Source organism: Mustela nivalis (assembly GCF_964662115.1).
Source record: "Mustela nivalis genome assembly, chromosome: 13".
Lineage (NCBI taxonomy): Eukaryota > Metazoa > Chordata > Mammalia > Carnivora > Mustelidae > Mustela > Mustela nivalis.
In genome coordinates this window covers 27,488,348-27,505,785 of record NC_139032.1, presented here as the reverse complement: position 1 = coordinate 27,505,785, position 17,438 = coordinate 27,488,348, and the positions used below count along the sequence as shown (strand labels likewise).

The 17,438-nt window shown below is 39.0% G+C and overlaps 1 protein-coding gene across 16 annotated transcripts in view; it reads left to right on the top strand.

Moving 5' to 3' along the window:
* The first annotated feature begins 2,902 nt into the window (after positions 1-2,902).
* The window catches only part of TUT7 (terminal uridylyl transferase 7), a 61,268-nt gene continuing 46,732 nt past the window's right edge, over positions 2,903-17,438 (top strand). For 3 of the 16 annotated variants that reach the window (XM_082696551.1, XM_082696552.1, XM_082696559.1), the window contains exons 1-9: positions 2,907-3,089; positions 4,259-4,809; positions 10,040-10,221; positions 10,575-10,691; positions 11,192-11,369; positions 12,955-13,043; positions 15,122-15,173; positions 15,887-15,956; positions 16,741-16,867. In XM_082696551.1, the coding sequence (XP_082552677.1) occupies positions 4,290-4,809; positions 10,040-10,221; positions 10,575-10,691; positions 11,192-11,369; positions 12,955-13,043; positions 15,122-15,173; positions 15,887-15,956; positions 16,741-16,867 (1,335 nt within the window). In that variant the 5' untranslated portion in view covers positions 2,907-3,089; positions 4,259-4,289. Of the gene's footprint in view, positions 4,064-4,258; positions 4,810-10,039; positions 10,222-10,574; positions 10,692-11,191; positions 11,370-12,954; positions 13,044-15,121; positions 15,174-15,886; positions 15,957-16,740; positions 16,868-17,438 lie in introns of all 16 variants that reach the window. The other 13 variants (XM_082696564.1, XM_082696555.1, XM_082696558.1 and 10 more) reach the window with 7 other exon arrangements.

Genomic DNA, 17,438 nt, shown 5'->3' with positions numbered 1-17,438 from the left:
CACCCATGTGTTCCTCTTTCTTTCTTTCTTTCTTTCTTTCTTTCTTTCTTCCTTCCTTCCTTCCTTCCTTCCTTCCTTCCTTCCTTCCTCCCTTCCTCCCTTCCTCCCTTCCTCCCTTCCTCCCTTCCTCCCTTCCTCCCTTCCTCCCTTCCTTTCTTTTTTTAAGGCATCTGACTCTTGATTTCAGCTCAGGTCTTGATCTCAGGGTGGTGAGTTCAGGCCCGACACTGGGCATGGAGCCTACCTAAAAATAAAAAATAAATTTAAAAATTTTTAAAAAGTAATAGATGAGGTGAGGGGAATTGGGAAGGCAGAGGAGAGGGTGGTGAATAGCAACTTAAATAGGCAGTCCGAGTAGGCCTCATTGAGAAATGATCTTTGAGAGAAGATATTAGAGGGTGTTAGCAATACAGACACCAAAGAGAAGAAAAGCATTCTAGACAGAGGGAACAGCCAGTGCAAAGTCCTGAGGCAAGAGCTTTCCTGGTAAGATGCAGGAACGGCAAGAAGGTAGTGTGGCTAGGGTGGAATGAATGAAAGGGTAAGAGGAATTAGGAGCGAGATCAGAAGTAAAGGGAAGGGCTTTGTAGTCATTTTATGGACTTTGGCTTTTACTTCCACAGGAATGGGGAGTCACTGAGGGATCTTGAGGGGGGAATCATAATCTGGCTCAGATTTTACCATGACTTTCCTGGCTATCATATACAGATAAAGGAGAACATAAATGAAAGCTTTATGTTCTTTATGTTCACAGCAATACAGTGAAGCAGTGGTGGTAACTAGCTAGTTGGAAGTAGTGGAGAAGGTGAGATAACCTTGGATTCCAGATGTATTTAAAGGACCCAACACAATTCCCTTAACCAAGTAGATAAAACACATGAGGAAAAAACATGTGCTGACAAAGCTGTGAATACAACTCCTCAGCTTCTGACTCCATGGCCCTACAAAGAACAAGAACAGTGGCACTGGGTTTGTGAAAAGTTGACTTGTCAAGATGTATCACATTGTCAAAGTGTGGTTGAAGATAGAAGATACAGTGTAACACATGGAGCAGGGTTAATGTTCCTGGAAGCAGACCCCGGCCAAATTTCTGCTTCCTGTTGTTAAGAAATATGTCCAGGGGCACCTGGGTGGCTCAGTGTGTTAAGCCTCTGCCTTCGGCTCAGATCATGATCTCAGGGTCCTGGGATTGAGTCCCATATTGGGCCTCTCTGCTCAGCGTGGAGCCTGCTTCCTCTACAGTCTCTCTTTGCCAGCCTCTCTCTGCCTACTTATGATCTGTCTGTCAAATAAATAAAATCTTAAAAAAAAAAAAAAAAGAAATGTCTAGACCATGAAACAATCATCACAAAGGTTCTGAGAAACTCAGCATTCCCTCCTGAGAAACTCAGCATTCCCTCCAGTGACAACCAAAACAAAACAAACAAACAAAAAAAACTTTTACAACCAGATTGTAAGGATCAATTTTAATTCCCATTGTATTATATAGACAAAAAGAGCTGTACTATCTGTCAGTATCTTTTGATTAGTATTGCATCTCATTTGAGAGAGCGTCATCTACCCTCAATGTGAATCTTAAAGGCAAATTTAGAATGGAATAGACATTGGGGAACAAATACATTGAAGAAAATGCAAATAAAAAATATCTTAAACTCAAAAAGGTGTATCCTCCACTGATCCTATAGAACTCCAGATATTTGAGGCAGACTTTTCCTCAACCAGTTCTTCTGTATAAGGATTACTCAGCTGGGTGTGGTGAAGCTCCTGTCCCATAATAAATGTATTCATGTATCACCACACTCCCTTTGGAGCCTGTTTAAAAGCCATTCTCTGCCTGTCAGACAGATTATTGGCTTGATTCTCATGTCTGTTCAGAACCAAATCATCTAGATGAGGCATTATACAAAAGTTGTACCAATGTGTTTTAAATCACCTAAGTATAGATAGTAGTTAATAATGGACTCTGCCCCATTGAAGTTTGGTTTCCAGCAGTGCCATTTACTTTACTGTAAATGCTACTTCCCCACCTTTAAAACAGGCATAATGATATTTTGAGAGGATTTGTTGTGAGGTTTAGAGTTAATATTTGTAAAGCCCTCTGCACAGTGCCTGGCAATACCCTATGTGTATGTGTCCATTATTAAGGACCAGTGCTCCCCGGCATCTCACGGATTTAAATTGAATGCTCTTAAAAAGCAGAGAAACCAAAACTGCCACACTTTTTCAAGGCTCTCTGATTTTATTCGCTTCAAAGCATTTAAAACATGACGGACAGCAAAGAAGGTCAAAAGAAGAAAAGATAGGGAACCCCGAGTTGTTTGTTCGCGAGTTCCAGGCGTGTCTTCTTCGTTCAAAAACTCGACCGTGACTCCCAGATCATCTTTGTGATTACACACATTCTTGAATACACGGATTTGTTTCGTTAAGTAAAACCAATCCGTAGACAACCTAAGAAAAAAGCGGAGTATCTCTCCCGACCACACTGAGATCTGGGTGAACGACGGATTATTAGACACTGACATTTCTAAACGGTCGGCAGTTAAGACCTCGCTGAGCCCTTCCATCACTCGGACTTGTCGGAAAAACAGCAAGAGCGCCACGAGGCCTCAGCGTCCGGCTGCACTTGCCCTGGACGCCAACGAGAGCATCCAGGGGCAAAGCCGAGCCGCCGGGCGTCCGAGCCGAGCGAGCCCCGCGCCTCCCGCGGAGAACCAGAGGCCTGCTCCCCGCGCTTCCGCGGTGCTTTCAAGGCCTGTCAGAGACCTGCGGCCCGGGTGAAGCCGGCCCCGGCGAGGAGAGGAGGGACGGGTCCGGAGCCCAGGAGCCCGCGCCGAACCGCGGCGGCGGAAGCAGGCGGAAGCAGGCGGGAGGGGGCGGGGCGGGGGCGGGGAGGGGCGGGGCTAGGCGGCGGGCGCCTCCGGGCGCGGCGCGCGTTTCCGGCGTGAGCGGCGGAGCGCTGGGGCGGGGGCACCGCCTGCTCCGAACAGCGCACAATGAGACAGCGCTGAGCGCCGGAAGTGGGGCCGAAGGAAAACACGGAGAGGGAGCCCGGCCGGGACAGGAAGAGGCGGGGGACCACGGCGGAGGTGGTGAGTGCTTCGGGGAGCCTTCTCCCCGCGTCCCTCCCAGACCAGCCTCCGGGGTGGGTCTCCGGTGGGTTCCTTGGTCTCCGGAGTAGAGGGCGGGCCCGGCCGGAGAGAAACGTTGGCTCTATCCCCCGCCGGCCTCTTCGCCCCAGTTGCGAGGACCTGGGAGCCCTCAGGCCGGCGGGGACTGAGCTCCTCGGATTCGAGTCCGCATCTTCACTTTGTGTCAGACCCTGCCGGCGCCGGAGAAGCAGGGACTTGGGTGGAGGCACTCGGCCCCGGCCCCCTGGCCGGCCGGGGGGACCCCGGAACCCCATTGAGGAGGCAGGTCACTTCCTGCTTCCTGGTCCCCGAGGTGGCTTCGTGGCCGGGAGTGCGGGGACGCCTCCTCTTTCTCTGCCTTCTGCCCCGAAGGGTGTAAACTGAGGCAGATCGGGGGTGGGGCGATCAGACGGGGTCGAAGAGGGAGAACTGCTATCCGTGACAAAACCAAACTTGTTGGGGTTAGAGAATGAAGACTGGGGAGGTTAGCTGGAGTTGTCTCTTAATCTGAAATCCAGCCCCCTTGACGAGGGAAGCCTTGGTGGGGAGCGAGCCCCTCCGCGAGGCCCTCCCCAGGCCAAGCGATCGAAGCCCCTGGTTCTGGATAGTGGTGGCGAGGAGGAGCCGAGGCCCTTCCCTAAAGGACGGAGAAGGGACAGGAAAGTGGAGATGAGCTACGTTCACAGAAAGTTTCGGTTACTTTGTATAACACTTAAAAGTAATTGCCAACTTTTTTTTTTTTTTTTTTGAAGTCCGTTTCCGGAGTTTTTTAACAACACAGGTTTGGGAGTGAGGGTTTTGTTTGGTTTTGTGGAGAACTTTTGTTTTATTGGTAAAGCCACCCAACTTGATATGAGTAACATTTTTTTAATACTCCAGTTTTCGAGACTGTAAGGAGCGTCCCTTAGTCACGTATATAATCTTCATGTTAAATAGTAAGTACTAATTTTCGTGAAGAATATTACAGGATTCAAGCCTCCCGACTTTCAGTGTAATGCGCTGATTATTAGAATGAGATGGAAATTAGGAAAACAAGAGTTTGTATAGGCTTTTGAGCATCTGTGCAATAAACGTGTTGTATTTCAATATCTTGTTATAGTTTGATGATTTCCCAAAATGCCTAATTTCAGGTGCAGAGTAAGAAAATTGAAGTCAAAGACCATGGGAGATGCAGCAAAACCGTATTTTGTGAAACGTGCTAAGGACCGAGGGACAATAGATGATGAGGATTTCAGAAGGGGTCACCCCCAGCAAGATTATTTGATAATGGATGATTATGCTAAAGGCCATAACAGTAAAATGGAAAAAGGCCTTCCAAAAAAAAAAATAACACCAGGGAACTATGGGAGTACCCCCAGAAAAGGACCATATGCTGTTTCCAGCAATCCCTATGCATTTAAAAACCCAATTTACAGTCAACCTGCTTGGATAAATGACAACCACAAAGATCAGAGTAAGAGGTGGCTCTCTGATGAACTTGCTGGTAATTCAGACAGTCGGAGGGAATATAAACCTGGACCTAGAATTCCTGTTATAAACCGACCAAGAAAAGACTCCTTTCAAGAAAGTGAGGATGGATATAGGTGGCAAGACACAAGAGGCTGCAGAACTGTAAGACGACTACTTCATAAAGACTTGACAAGCCTAGAAACCATGTCAGAAATGGAAGCGGGAAGCCCTGGTAATGTGTTCCAACTTGTCAAGTTACAACTCCAAAGTCGCAATGTCTTTTTCATCCAAATGAGGTTTATTATTTTCAGCAATGTAGTTCTGATTTTTCATAGTTCCTGCTTATTTAATGTGAATACTTTAAAAATTGTAATCATGGTATTTGGGCAACTTAAAAACATTGCGTGTACTGATCACTTAAAAAATTCACTTGGCTATGAGGCCCATTTTACTTCAGTAAACATATTTCCCATTGGTGCCTTTTACTCTTTCGCCCTGGGTACTATATCATATTTTCTAAGTGGTGTATAATGTATTTTCTAAAATTATGTATTGTAATTTTGTATTTGAATAGCGAATGCGTCCATAATATAAATGACAGAATATAAAGCTAAAAAAAATCGTATTCAATGTAAGTACACAATATAGACTGTATTTCCTATCACAGAAGGTTATCTGTCTTTTGGATGGAGTATCGATCTCCACAGGAGGGTAGTCCACGATTTTTTTTTTCCTCAAAAGTGACCATGGCAAACAGGCTGGGACACATTAAGTTTTGAAAGTCAGGAAAAATAGATGAAAGTTTTGCCTTTTAGTTTCTGTAGCACCAAAACCCATTTCTGAGTGCCCTCTGTGTTTGATAATAATTGCCTCAAAGTGAGCATAAGTTTTTCTAAAAGGTGAATAGATTTTGTCCATGTAGCGGTGATTTTTATAAACAGGAAAATTAGCTAATGGACAGTAGTTACTGAAATGAAAGAAACTAATAAATCTGAAGGAAAAAGTAAAATAGTATTTAGTCTGAAAATATAAATTATGCTTGGGAAAATGGGCTTCTAAATATATTGGCTGTAGGCCTTTTTTTTTTAAGATTTTATTTATTGAGAGAGTGAGAGTGAGAAAGAGAAGCATGCCTGAGCACACAAAGACAGAGAGGGAGAGACAGAAGTAGGCTCCCTGCTGAGCAAGAAGCTCTATGCAGGACTTGATCCCAGGGTCCTGGGATCATGACCTGAGCCAAAGGCAGACTCCTAACAGAGCCCCCCAGCTGCCGGGCTGTAAGCTTATTTTAGTGACCATATGGAATGGGTGGCAAATTGGCCGGCATTTTAAAGTTTTTGTTTTGTTTTGTTTTGTTTTGTTTTGTTTTGTTTTGTTTTGTTTTTAATTTAAGTGAATCTAGGCAAAGTTGGCACTCTCTCCTCGGTATCCACAAGTCCTTTTCTTACGTGTTATCTCACAGTAGCCAGTTACATTTATGCATGTTACTGGTAAGGCATTTGAATTTGTGATCTGGACATTTAGAATACTTAACAGAAAACGTCATTTGTTATCTTTAGGGAGTCTTATGATAGTCTTAAATGAGAGAAGAGTTGCCATTTTAGGTTTCTTAAGGTAGGAAAAGCAAGAGAATATGTCTTGTATAGTAGAAATAGAATGAGGTGTTATAAAGGAATCCCGGGAGAGAAAAAGCTTGGCTGCATGAATCTTTAAGCTAGAAAGAAATTGAAAGAATTGTCTGATCTAGTGCTCTGTTGTGATACATCAGGGTATAGTCACAACTTTTCAAAAAAGCAGGCTGCTGTGGTCTGGCGAGGTTAAATGTATTTACTGGGGTAGTGGCTGAGGAAGTGGAACTGAAATTGAGTGCTGTGCTGCTTTGGCCGTTAATTCAGACTCACTGGACCTTGAATCTGACAGAGGGAAACCAAACACATTGATAATTTCTTGGCCTTTGATTGGTGTTTATCTCTTTTAAAGTCTTCATATATTTAAGTATTTCTATATTATTGTGTCCAGGTAGGACATGGATATCTTAACGCAGTTACCAATAGTCTTTTACAAGAAAAAGTTGGTCTTGAGTAGCATTATAAAAACAAAGATTTATAGAATAAAAGTTTGCAACCAGATAGACATTAATAGGGACTGTTAACAGACTAAAAACTTCTTGAATATGTATTCTTGTTTAGTCTGAAAAGCAGCTAAGAAAGTTACTTTTAAGTGGTTTTGAACACTGTCCTTTTAATTGAAGACAGTGCCCAACGCCCATGTTCTCTATAAATGAAAAATACGTATGTGCTTTCCCAACTGCGAGATGAAGAACTGTTCAGCTTCTAGCCCTTGAACATCTTCATAAGGGAAATACTAAGCTTTAGTATAAAATAACTTACTGTAGAGAGAAATTCAATTTGAAGTATAAACTTTGCACTGCACTCAGGATCCCAAAAAGGATCTCATTAAAGGGACTGAAATTTTCCTTGAATCAGAATTCTTTCTTAAGGAAGGGTCTCATTAAATGATGTGAGAAGCCAGTGAAAATTATCTTGGAGTTGCTTTATTTTCTATTTTCCAGTTCTGTGTTACCGCCCTGTACTTCATCCCTCAAATATCCTAGGTTGCCAATTTAATGTATTTGGGACAATTCCATTAGTGATCTTAGCTGGAAAATATCCACTCATATACACATGTCCTTTGTGAATGGTATCATGGGCCATATGCAAATAAAATATGGGAAACTCGGAATACTGTATACAGAGAATTCATGTTATAAGACACCTGCAAGAGCCAGGTAGTCTTCCTCTTTGTAATTGTGGGAACTTCTTAGCAACATCCAGTTTTGTCTTTCAAGATTCCCTTCAATGAGACTTTATTTGACCGTTTTTACCATGTAGTCCTGTGAATCTCAGTTCAGAAGGTGATCCTGTCTTGTCAGTTATGGTCTACTCTAGATGTGAATGGATATAAGGGGGGATTTCAGTAAGTTCTTTCCAGTTCTTATATTGTTAGATAAAAGGTTGAATTTCAGAATTCCATCCATGCTTTAATCTTTATTTTAAATCCCATTACTTTCACTTAGTCATTAGTCCCTGAGTTATTTTCTTGGGCCAGCATTTTCCCCATCTGGATGATGGGGGCAGTATCAGCATCTATCACAGGATCACTACGGGGATGTAACAAGGCAGTGCACATCAAGTACTTGCATTGCATCTGTCGCATAAAAAATACTCCATAATGACAGCTGCCATCGTCATCGTCATCAGACAGAATTTCTGCAGCTATCCCTTCTCTGTATAAAGACAGTAAGGAGTGGGGCACCTGGCTGGCTCGGTTGGAGAATGCAACCCTTGATATTGGGGTTGTGACTTTGAGCCCCACGTTGGATGTAGAGATTATCTAAAAATAAAATCTTTAAAAGGAAAAAAGGAGTTAATCGTGCTCTTTGAAGGGAAATTGTCATCCCAGAAGATGACAGCAAATATAGTTACATGAAAAGCCTTTGTGATTCGAGAGAGGAGGAGTTAAAAATGGAATTTGGTTCCATATCAATTACTGTAGTATAACTAATACGGACTTTTTTCTTTCTTTTTTTTTTAAGTAGGGATTCATCTGTATTTTTTTTTTAAGATTTTATTTATTTATTTGACAGGCGATAGAGCAGGTGCACAAACAGGGAATGGCAGAAGGAGAGGAAGAAGCAGGCTCCCCACTGAGCAGGGAGCCTGATGAGGGACTCGATCCCACAACCCTGGGATCACGACCTGAGCCAATGGCAGACATTTAACTGATTGAGCTACCCAGGAGCCTCTAATATGGACTTTTCTATGGTATTGCACATATTTGTGTAAATCTCTAATGAGTGTTTGCCAAATAGGAAACTTGTGAACACTGAAATCAGATATAATTATTTAGAGTAGAGCTTGGAAGATACACAAATTAAATGGGAACAGACACGCCTCTAAGTTAAAAGAAGTGCTTATCTCAGAAGTTGATGCAGATGGAGAGCACAGTCCTTAAAAGACGGTGATAATTTATTTAATTGGGAATAGAGGAGCGTTAAAAAGCAGGTATTAAAAGTAGACTGGTTTTTCTCCGCAAACAACTACTTACCTTGTGTATTATTTGTTTGGCCCGTTTTGATGGCTTAAAAAAAAAAGAAACTATTTGTCCTAATACTTTAATTTCTTTCAATTGCCACTTAGAGAAGCTATTTATGGAATTTCATTGTATATTCATCTTATGGTACTTTGAGCACAGTGCTTGCTACTTTTCCTTTAGAGTTATTGGCAACAGCTTTTTGCAAATTAGAGCTCCTATATTTCCCTTTTCTGACTCACAAGTTTTTTCAGACAACTGGTTTATTATAACTGCTGTACAAGAAATATATTCCACTGAAAACTTGACATAGGAATTGCCTCATGCAGGGCTTTTCAGTAGGTTTATATTTTAAAAGAGTAATTTTTGATCAGCCATTTAAACATTATTCAAAACATTTATCACAATTTTAATTGGAGAAATGAATTTTATTTTAATCGTATGTAATACTGATTTATTTTCAGAGCTTGGGCTATTTAAAACAATTTTTTAATAGATTAATCCCACAGTCATCTTCATTTCCACAGGTAGAAAAGTTGTAAATTTTTTAAAAAGGCAACAAATTGACTTACTAGTTACAAAGATTGTCGAAGTAACAACAGAGTTTAAATGAATTAGTCCATACTTGTAGAAAGCTTATTTCAACTAACGCCTTTTTTTCTTTGAAATGTGCTTATTGTACAGGCTGTCCAAAGAAGCTAAAATGAAAGTAAATATAAGATGGGAACTAGTTGTCCTCTGTAAATAAAATTTTGGCTTGAACTGCTTATATCCGTGTAGGGAGAGGGCCCAATTACATGAAAGCTGAATTTACAACTAAATGATGGATTTTCATTGCACGTGATAATGTAGTTAATTTCTGAGTTCTTTGGAGATCATATTGTCAGTCTTTGCTCTGTTGAGGTTGTTTACCCAAAAAAAAAAAAAAAATGAAAGCAAATGTGGATAGTTTTCAGTAGAATAACAGGTATACCAGAATATATTTCATACATTTATATTGTATATCATAACGTATTAGGTGTATTAGAATTACAAGTATACTTACCTTCAGAGGACAATTTTTACTATTGCTGAATATGTTCAGGAGTATACTTGGAAGAAATGATAAAATCACATTGTATGGTTGAAGCGAATTCTTTTCCAGTGTTTCCGAAAGAGGATTTCTGTGGGTTGGTGTATCTAGATGAGGTGGCCAATGAGTATTCACGCATTTTATCCATGGAAGAGCTTTCCTTTTGCTGTGTTCAGATGTCGTTCAGATAACCACATTACTTAGTTAATAAATATGTATGAATAAATATGTACGGTCTGCATTTTTGTCAGAGTGGTATTACTCAAGATTACCAATAATATTTTCCCCCTAACTTAAGAAAACAAGAAGCAGAGGTCCAGACCTCGGAAGCCACGTAGGACTAGAAATGAGGAAAATGAGCAGGACGGAGACTTGGAAGGCCCCGTGATTGACGAGTCTGTGCTTTCAACGAAGGAGCTCCTGGGCTTACAGCAGGCAGAGGAGCGATTAAAAAGAGACTTCATTGACAGACTAAAAAGGGTAATGTCTTTTATTTGTTACTTAAAGTCCTTGTCTTGGTTTAAGCTGTGCTAGTAATTGGAACGTATGCTTTGATGAGTTAGGCATCCTACTACAGTTATTAGCATTTAAGCGCTGTGAGTTAAAAGTGGTACTCAATTTGATTTAATAGAATCACTTCCAAAAAATGGCCATTAGGATAGTGGTTAAGAGTGACAATAATATATTAACAGTTTTTAAAGTGATGGGGAAATAATTTCTGGCTAACTTTTATTTGCCTCTGTTTTGGAAGATACTGTGTGTGTGTGTATATATATATCTATATATCTATATATCTATATATCTATATATCTCTAAATCTCTCCAAATTATAGCGACCAAGAAACTACCCTACAGCTAAGTACACCTGCAAACTTTGTGATGTTTTAATTGAATCCATTGCATTTGCCCATAAGCACATCAAAGAGAAGAGGCACAAGAAAAACATTAAGGTAAGTTTAATGTAACCCAAACAAATGTTTATTTGTTAGTTGTTTTTACTTGTCATCTTTGTAACTTTTCTGTCTTAAGGGTATGATATTAATAACTTCACTACTTATATTACTGAATTTATTTTAGACAAAATACATTGGTCAGATATGTTTTGCTGGGCAGTCTTATGAATTTCATTAAGAACAGTATCAGGATGAGTGAAGTCATTGATAGGACCTTGGTATATGCCCTTATGCCCGTAATAATAAAGCAAATAATTTGTCATTGCTGCTTTTAATGTTTTTTCCCTGCACTTTTTCCTTATTTTTGCCTGCCTTCTATTATCACTTTATGTGCATAAAGAAGTATATGTGTTTGATGAACTGAAGACTAACACAGCTAAGGTGAGAGGGAGAGCTAAGAAAAATATTCCAGAATATTCTACAGGGTGTTATCTCAGTGAATGGTAGAAGGTAAAAACTGTGTGAGTCATTTTTAATCTCAATATTGATCTTAAAAGGAGAAACAAGAGGAAGAGTTGCTCACTACGTTACCCCCGCCTACACCCTCCCAGATAAATGCAATTGGTATTGCCATTGACAAAGTGGTACAGGAGTTTGGCTTACACAATGAGAACTTGGAACAGAGACTAGAAATTAAACGTATCATGGGAAATGTGTTCCAACACAAGTTACCAGGTATTTTCTAGATTTGTTTTTCTATTTAGCTACCTAAAAGTGCCTCATGCATTTTTCCAACCCATAGTAATTTTCATTTAATAGAAATTGAGTTACCATGTCCTGAAGCTCTTAATTTTTGTTTGTTTTTGTTTCTTCTGGCTTTCCCCAAGGTAACAAAGACTTCTATGTGCACTGTCATTAAACCTGTCTTCATTATGAATTTCCTTGTACACATGTACTTTAAGTTAAATGCTCCCGATTATGGGGGCACTGTGGGACTCTTGTGTATCTGCCTGTTTACCTTCCTACCTATTCAAATTGACACAACATTTTAAGTTAAAATAAAAGTATATTTGAGTCATTCTCAGGTTATCTGTGTCCCAAAAAGGTTCTGTTTAACCACTTTTAAAAAGAATTGCAACATCTAAAATGAGCTCTGAACCTATTTTGTAATAGATTTTGTGTACTGTTGATTAAATTTTTCCAGGATATGTCTGTAGAGCCACAGAAAACTATTTTTTAGAAAGCTCCACAAGTGATTCTAACCCACAGTTAGGATTGGAATCACTATTCAGAGGTTATCACCATATCCCCCATAGAACCATTTGTTCTACTGAAAAAGCATTCATATGGACTATCATTCATTCTTGTGTATACCTTCATAAAAATAAAGGGCAAGGATCTGCTCATTTCATTATATCTGTATGTCATCCTTTGTGTTATAGACAAGTTCCAAGAAAGGGATTTGTAATGTCAATGATTTGTGCTGTAGATTTCCATTATAAAATTTAATGTACTTTGTCATGGAAAACTGTTAAAACTCAAAGAAACCACTTGACTTAACAAACCTAGAAAACCCCACAAAAACCCCTAGTGGAAAGGAGATGATTTTTTGGCACAGTGATGTTAAACATTGGGAGAAAATGCCATAAATAAATATAGGCAGCAAATACACACACACACACACACACACACACACACACCCGTCTTCCTCTTAAGAGTGAATTGCTTGTTACCTAACATTTTAAGTTATATCAGTGATTTTATAATTATTTTTCAAAAGTTTTCCCTAAGAGAGCATATTGTATTAAGCGTCTTTTTGTTCATAATTATACTGAAAAGTAACTTTATGCTGATTTTTATGAGTATTCTGTTGAAACATGATCTTTACAGTAAGTTATACCTATATGTGTATTTTCGAAAAGATTAAATGTTTGTACTAACTCTTGAGTATACTATCAGGTTTATAAATATAAGACAAAGTTAAGCATCGTTTTTAGCTTTCCGATTGTAAAAATCCTGGCAAATAATATTTTCTGCACAAAATATAAAATAAGTTAGAATTTTTTAAACATGTTTTACAATTGGCATAAAAGAGTAGCTGTTAACCTAAACTGCAGACCATACAGCCATCCCCCGTTACATAAAACAAAATGAATACAAGCAAAGAGCCAGCTGTTCCTTTTTTGTTTGTTTATACTAGATTTGAATACTGTCTTACATTCATGCATAGTCTTAATTGATGGTTCCATTTCTTAAACAGCAGTGTTTTGTTATGACTTCTGAGAAATTTCATCTTATATATGACTTTTCTTTTTTCCAGATTGTTCCCTGAGATTATATGGGTCATCCTGTAGCAGATTGGGTTTCAAAAATTCAGATGTAAATATCGACATTCAATTTCCAGCCATTGTAAGTACAAAATAAAATGTTGAAATTTTCACAGAGTGGTCTGGAAATTCTTTTTTTTTTTCAAATGTGAGCTATATAAGAGTATATTTAGATATTTGAAGATAATATAAGTGGCAGCTTTCCTTCCAAAACTTCCAGTTCCATGCTCTTCTGCCAACCTTCAATTTTAGCGCATTTCTTTTAATACTGTACAGATTTCTGTACTTCTTTATAGATCTTTCATGTATACTTCAAATGCTGGTTTTCTAACTATGTAACTCTAATGGGGCTTTTTAGGTTCTGTTAACTTGAGAAGATTAAATTATCTTGGTAAAGTCAACTTTCCAATGTCCGAGAAGAATTTCAGATTTTAAACAGTGTGGATGTGGCAACATTTGTGACCTGAAAACTCCATTCGCTCCTAAGTTTCTACTTCTATATACCTACTTTGTTAAAATAATTGGGCTTTTGAAGACTCACACCTAGCCTGGATTTCTGGTTCAAATGTGATTGAAAAAGATATGAGTCAGAATTTTGAATCTGGAAGGCACTCTAATAGATCATCTAGATTTGAAACATAATACTGTTTCCCTTTTCAAGGCATCTCAGAGCTTTATTTCATAATCCTCTTTCAGTTCATCCACTGCTGGTTCCCCAGGCCAGTTTGCAGATGGTTTATGCCATTTACCTGGTTTGCTAGTTTGCTAGTTCATTAAAAATAATGAAGAAGGGCGCCTGGGTGGCTCAGTGGGTTAAAGCCTCTGCCTTCGGCTCAGGTTATGATCCCAGCATCCTGGGATCGAGCCCCGCATCGGGCTCTCTGCTCTGCGGGGAGCCTGCTTCCTCCTCTCTCTCTGCCTGCCTCTCTGCCTAATTGTGATCTCTGTCTGTCAAATAAATAAAATCTTTAAAAAATAATAATAATAATAATGAAGAAGATTCCTGGGCATCATCCTCAGATGTTCTGTCATACAGCTTCTCATTCGTTGCCATCCCTGACGGCTATAGCTACATGGTCAGCTGACCAATAGATTTTACTCTTCTTTTAGCCTTCAGTCAAAATTGAATTAAATTTAAACTTGAATTAAAATTAAATTAAAATTCAATCAAAGTTAGTAATTTACCAGCATAGCAGTTATTTTGGTGTCATTCATTTAGCAAATCCTCACTGAGTCCGTGTTGTATGCCAGGCACTGTCCTAAATCCCAGAGAACAAAACAGTTAGGATTCCTCCCTCGTGGAACTCATGCCTAGTGGAGGAAATAAGTAATTACATATATATGATTAATTAAAATGAGAGCTATGTTGGGAAACCAGGTTCTGTGACAGAAAAGAACAGGAGATGTGTAGATCCAGCCATCAAAATCCCCTTTGAAGCAATGGCTTTGACTCTAGGCTCTAAACAATGAAAAGGAATAAGGAAGTCAAAGGGAGTGTTTCAGGCAGAGAGAGCGGTGTTTGCAAGTACCCTAAATCCCTACAGAGCTTAGCCTAGTCAGGGAGCTGAATGGAAGGTAGAATGAAAGCCATGGTGGAAGGACCAAGAGAAAGAAGCATCCATAATATTAGGACGGAGGGCCCAACATGCAGGATCTGTGGGCCTTGGTAAAGAGTTTCACTATGACCTAAGGGCAGTAGGAAGCTATTGGGAGTTTTAAGGAGGGGCAGGACTAGGTCTGATTTATGACGTTAAGTGGTTGTGGTTCCTACATGGAGCAAGGACTGGAGAGGGCAAGGCTGAAGTGGAGACCAGCAAGCAATCTGTTGACGTAATCTTACAGTGATCAGCGACTTGAACAGCTTGACGTCTTGGGGAGAGGCTGATTATGTCAGGAATTCGTTATGCAGGAGTTGACTGTGCAACAGATCACTTGCCCTCATTTGGCGTTCGTCTCTGTCTCTGACTGATGTGTACATGGAGCATAATGATTAATTTATTTCCTGGGGTAGCAGCGTGCTTTCTAATTTGGAAAGGAGTTTGGATAATTTCCAATGACTGTGTATTATCTCAGTGAAACAACAGTACTTATGGATTATTGTATTCATTGATTTGTTTCCTACATGTGGATTAGTAATGTTTTCATTGATTTGTTTCCTAGATGTCTCAGCCAGATGTTCTCTTACTTGTTCAAGAATGTTTAAAGAACAGTGGTAAGGCCAAATTCTTTCCACGTTTTGCTCTAAATTTTCTTTCTTTTGTCAGAATTTGAATATATCTTGTTTGTCAAACGTTGAAAATAGGAAGGAAGTCATGCATCTTTTAATTATTTCTGTGGGTAATATCCAAACAAAACTATTCTGTGATTTAAATTAATACCTCACAGATGATGACCCAACCCTGATTAATCAGTTATCAAATACTTGCTCCTGGTTAGGGCTATCAGTGTCCAAAGTAATGTCTGGCTTAGGACTTGAGGACTCATTTACCTGTCTCATCCCATGAATTAGTCTTTCCCATCCTTCTTGTTTGGGTTGGATGAAACATTGAAACATTTCTTCTTACTTCAGTCAATATGTATTTTGAGCCCAGATATTTTACAGTAGCTTTTGCAGCAGTTTTGTTTTTGCATATATCCTATCCACATTTCTAATTAACCTTATCCACATAACAACACTTAAATATTCTGATTCAGTAGTGAGTCAGCTCTAATCAAATGTGAGTCTTACAAAATAAGGGTTTTAAATTAACATGATTACTTGACTGTTATACATAATACTGTTTCCCTTTTCAAGGCATCTCAGAGCTTTATTTCATAATCCTCTTTCAGAAGGCCAAACGGATTAAGTCACAACTTGTACTTCATCTAGTTCTGCTTTTAAAGAGGTTTAATTAACCTACTTAATATTTTTTCTTCTTTCCTCAGACTCTTTTATTGATGTTGATGCAGACTTCCACGCTAGGGTGCCAGTGGTGGTGTGCAGAGAAAAGCAAAGGTCTCCATTTCTTTAAGCTGTTTATATATTAAATAGAAACTTGCCAGGAGCACGTGTACTTTATTATATCTTAATGTCCAATTTCTAGAATAATAAGCTCCTTATGTAGTTAATTTCACAGACTCACTATTAGCATTCTTTCTGTATGTTGGCATTTGATGCAAGAGGAGAAGGTGTTTTATTTTAAAAAGAATAAAATTATTTGAAAGGCAGCAGCAGAGGAAGGAACTATTTTGACCCATTTCATTTCAGTAAAAACAACTTTATCGAAGGGCTACTTTCTGTAGCCACCTTACTTTGTCATCCTTTTTAGCAGCATTTTTAGCAGTGCTGAATAACAATTAGCGTGACTTCCCCCATGTGTCTCTTCCTCCATCTGGAAGCATTACCATCACCACAGTACATGGGCGGTTTGTAGGCTGTAATGATTCTTCATTAGGCAGATTCCCCCAGCTCTTGGGAAAACACTCTTTTACAAAGATGAATTCCTACTCCCATTTGAACCAGCTTACCATATTTTCCTGATTTTTATTTCCCCCCAGAAATAGTTTTAATGTATGAAAATACAGAGTTTTACTTCTGAAAAATAAAGTTCACTCAGAGAATAGCTGCCCAGTCTTCTGCTTAATGCAGTGACCTAAATGACCCATAAAGATTTTGTGAGTTTTTTATTTTCATTTTGAAGATATTTATTATCAGTGCAAATTAGTTATTGTCAGTGTAAATAATACCTGATACCTGTGTAATGCTTTTTATCTTTCTTTTTCGTTCCCCCTACCCTCAGTGGTCTTCTTTGTAAAGTGAGTGCAGGAAATGAAAACGCTTGTTTGACAACAAACCATTTAACTGCCCTTGGAAAACTTGAATCGAAGCTGGTTCCTTTGGTGATTGCCTTTCGGCACTGGGCAAAGGTAGGTTTGAGTTCTTTAAATGTGTGAGCACTTTCTATGTATGCATAAACAGTCTGCTTTGATTTTTGCTTGGTTAATTTTATGTTTGGATGCATATTTATAGACACGAAGAGAGTAAGCATCTGAGCATTGGAACAAATTTTAATGTCTGCAGAAAGGAAAATTTATTGTGTCTATTTCACTGTAACATATTGCTGAAAAAATCAAAATGACTTATAGTGCTTATTAAAAATCAGATTTATGGGTCAAATATAGAATATGACCCAAGAATTTACATTCTATCTAGTTTCCCAACACTATTCTTAGGCACAGGAAGGTTTGAGTGATACCATTTATAATCATGTACGTAGAAACTCCAAAAAATTGAGGTCATTCTCTGCTCATGCTTATATTTCTATAATGTTTTAAGTGTGATATCTTGATATTTATTAGAGTTTTTAGTATTTCCTTAAAATTGAAGGCCCCATGATGATTATAAAATTGAGATTCTGTGTAGGTACTTTATAGAGAAAAGCTAGAGCTTTACTGATTAAGATTTGGCAGTAACAGGGACACCTAGGTGGCTCAGTAG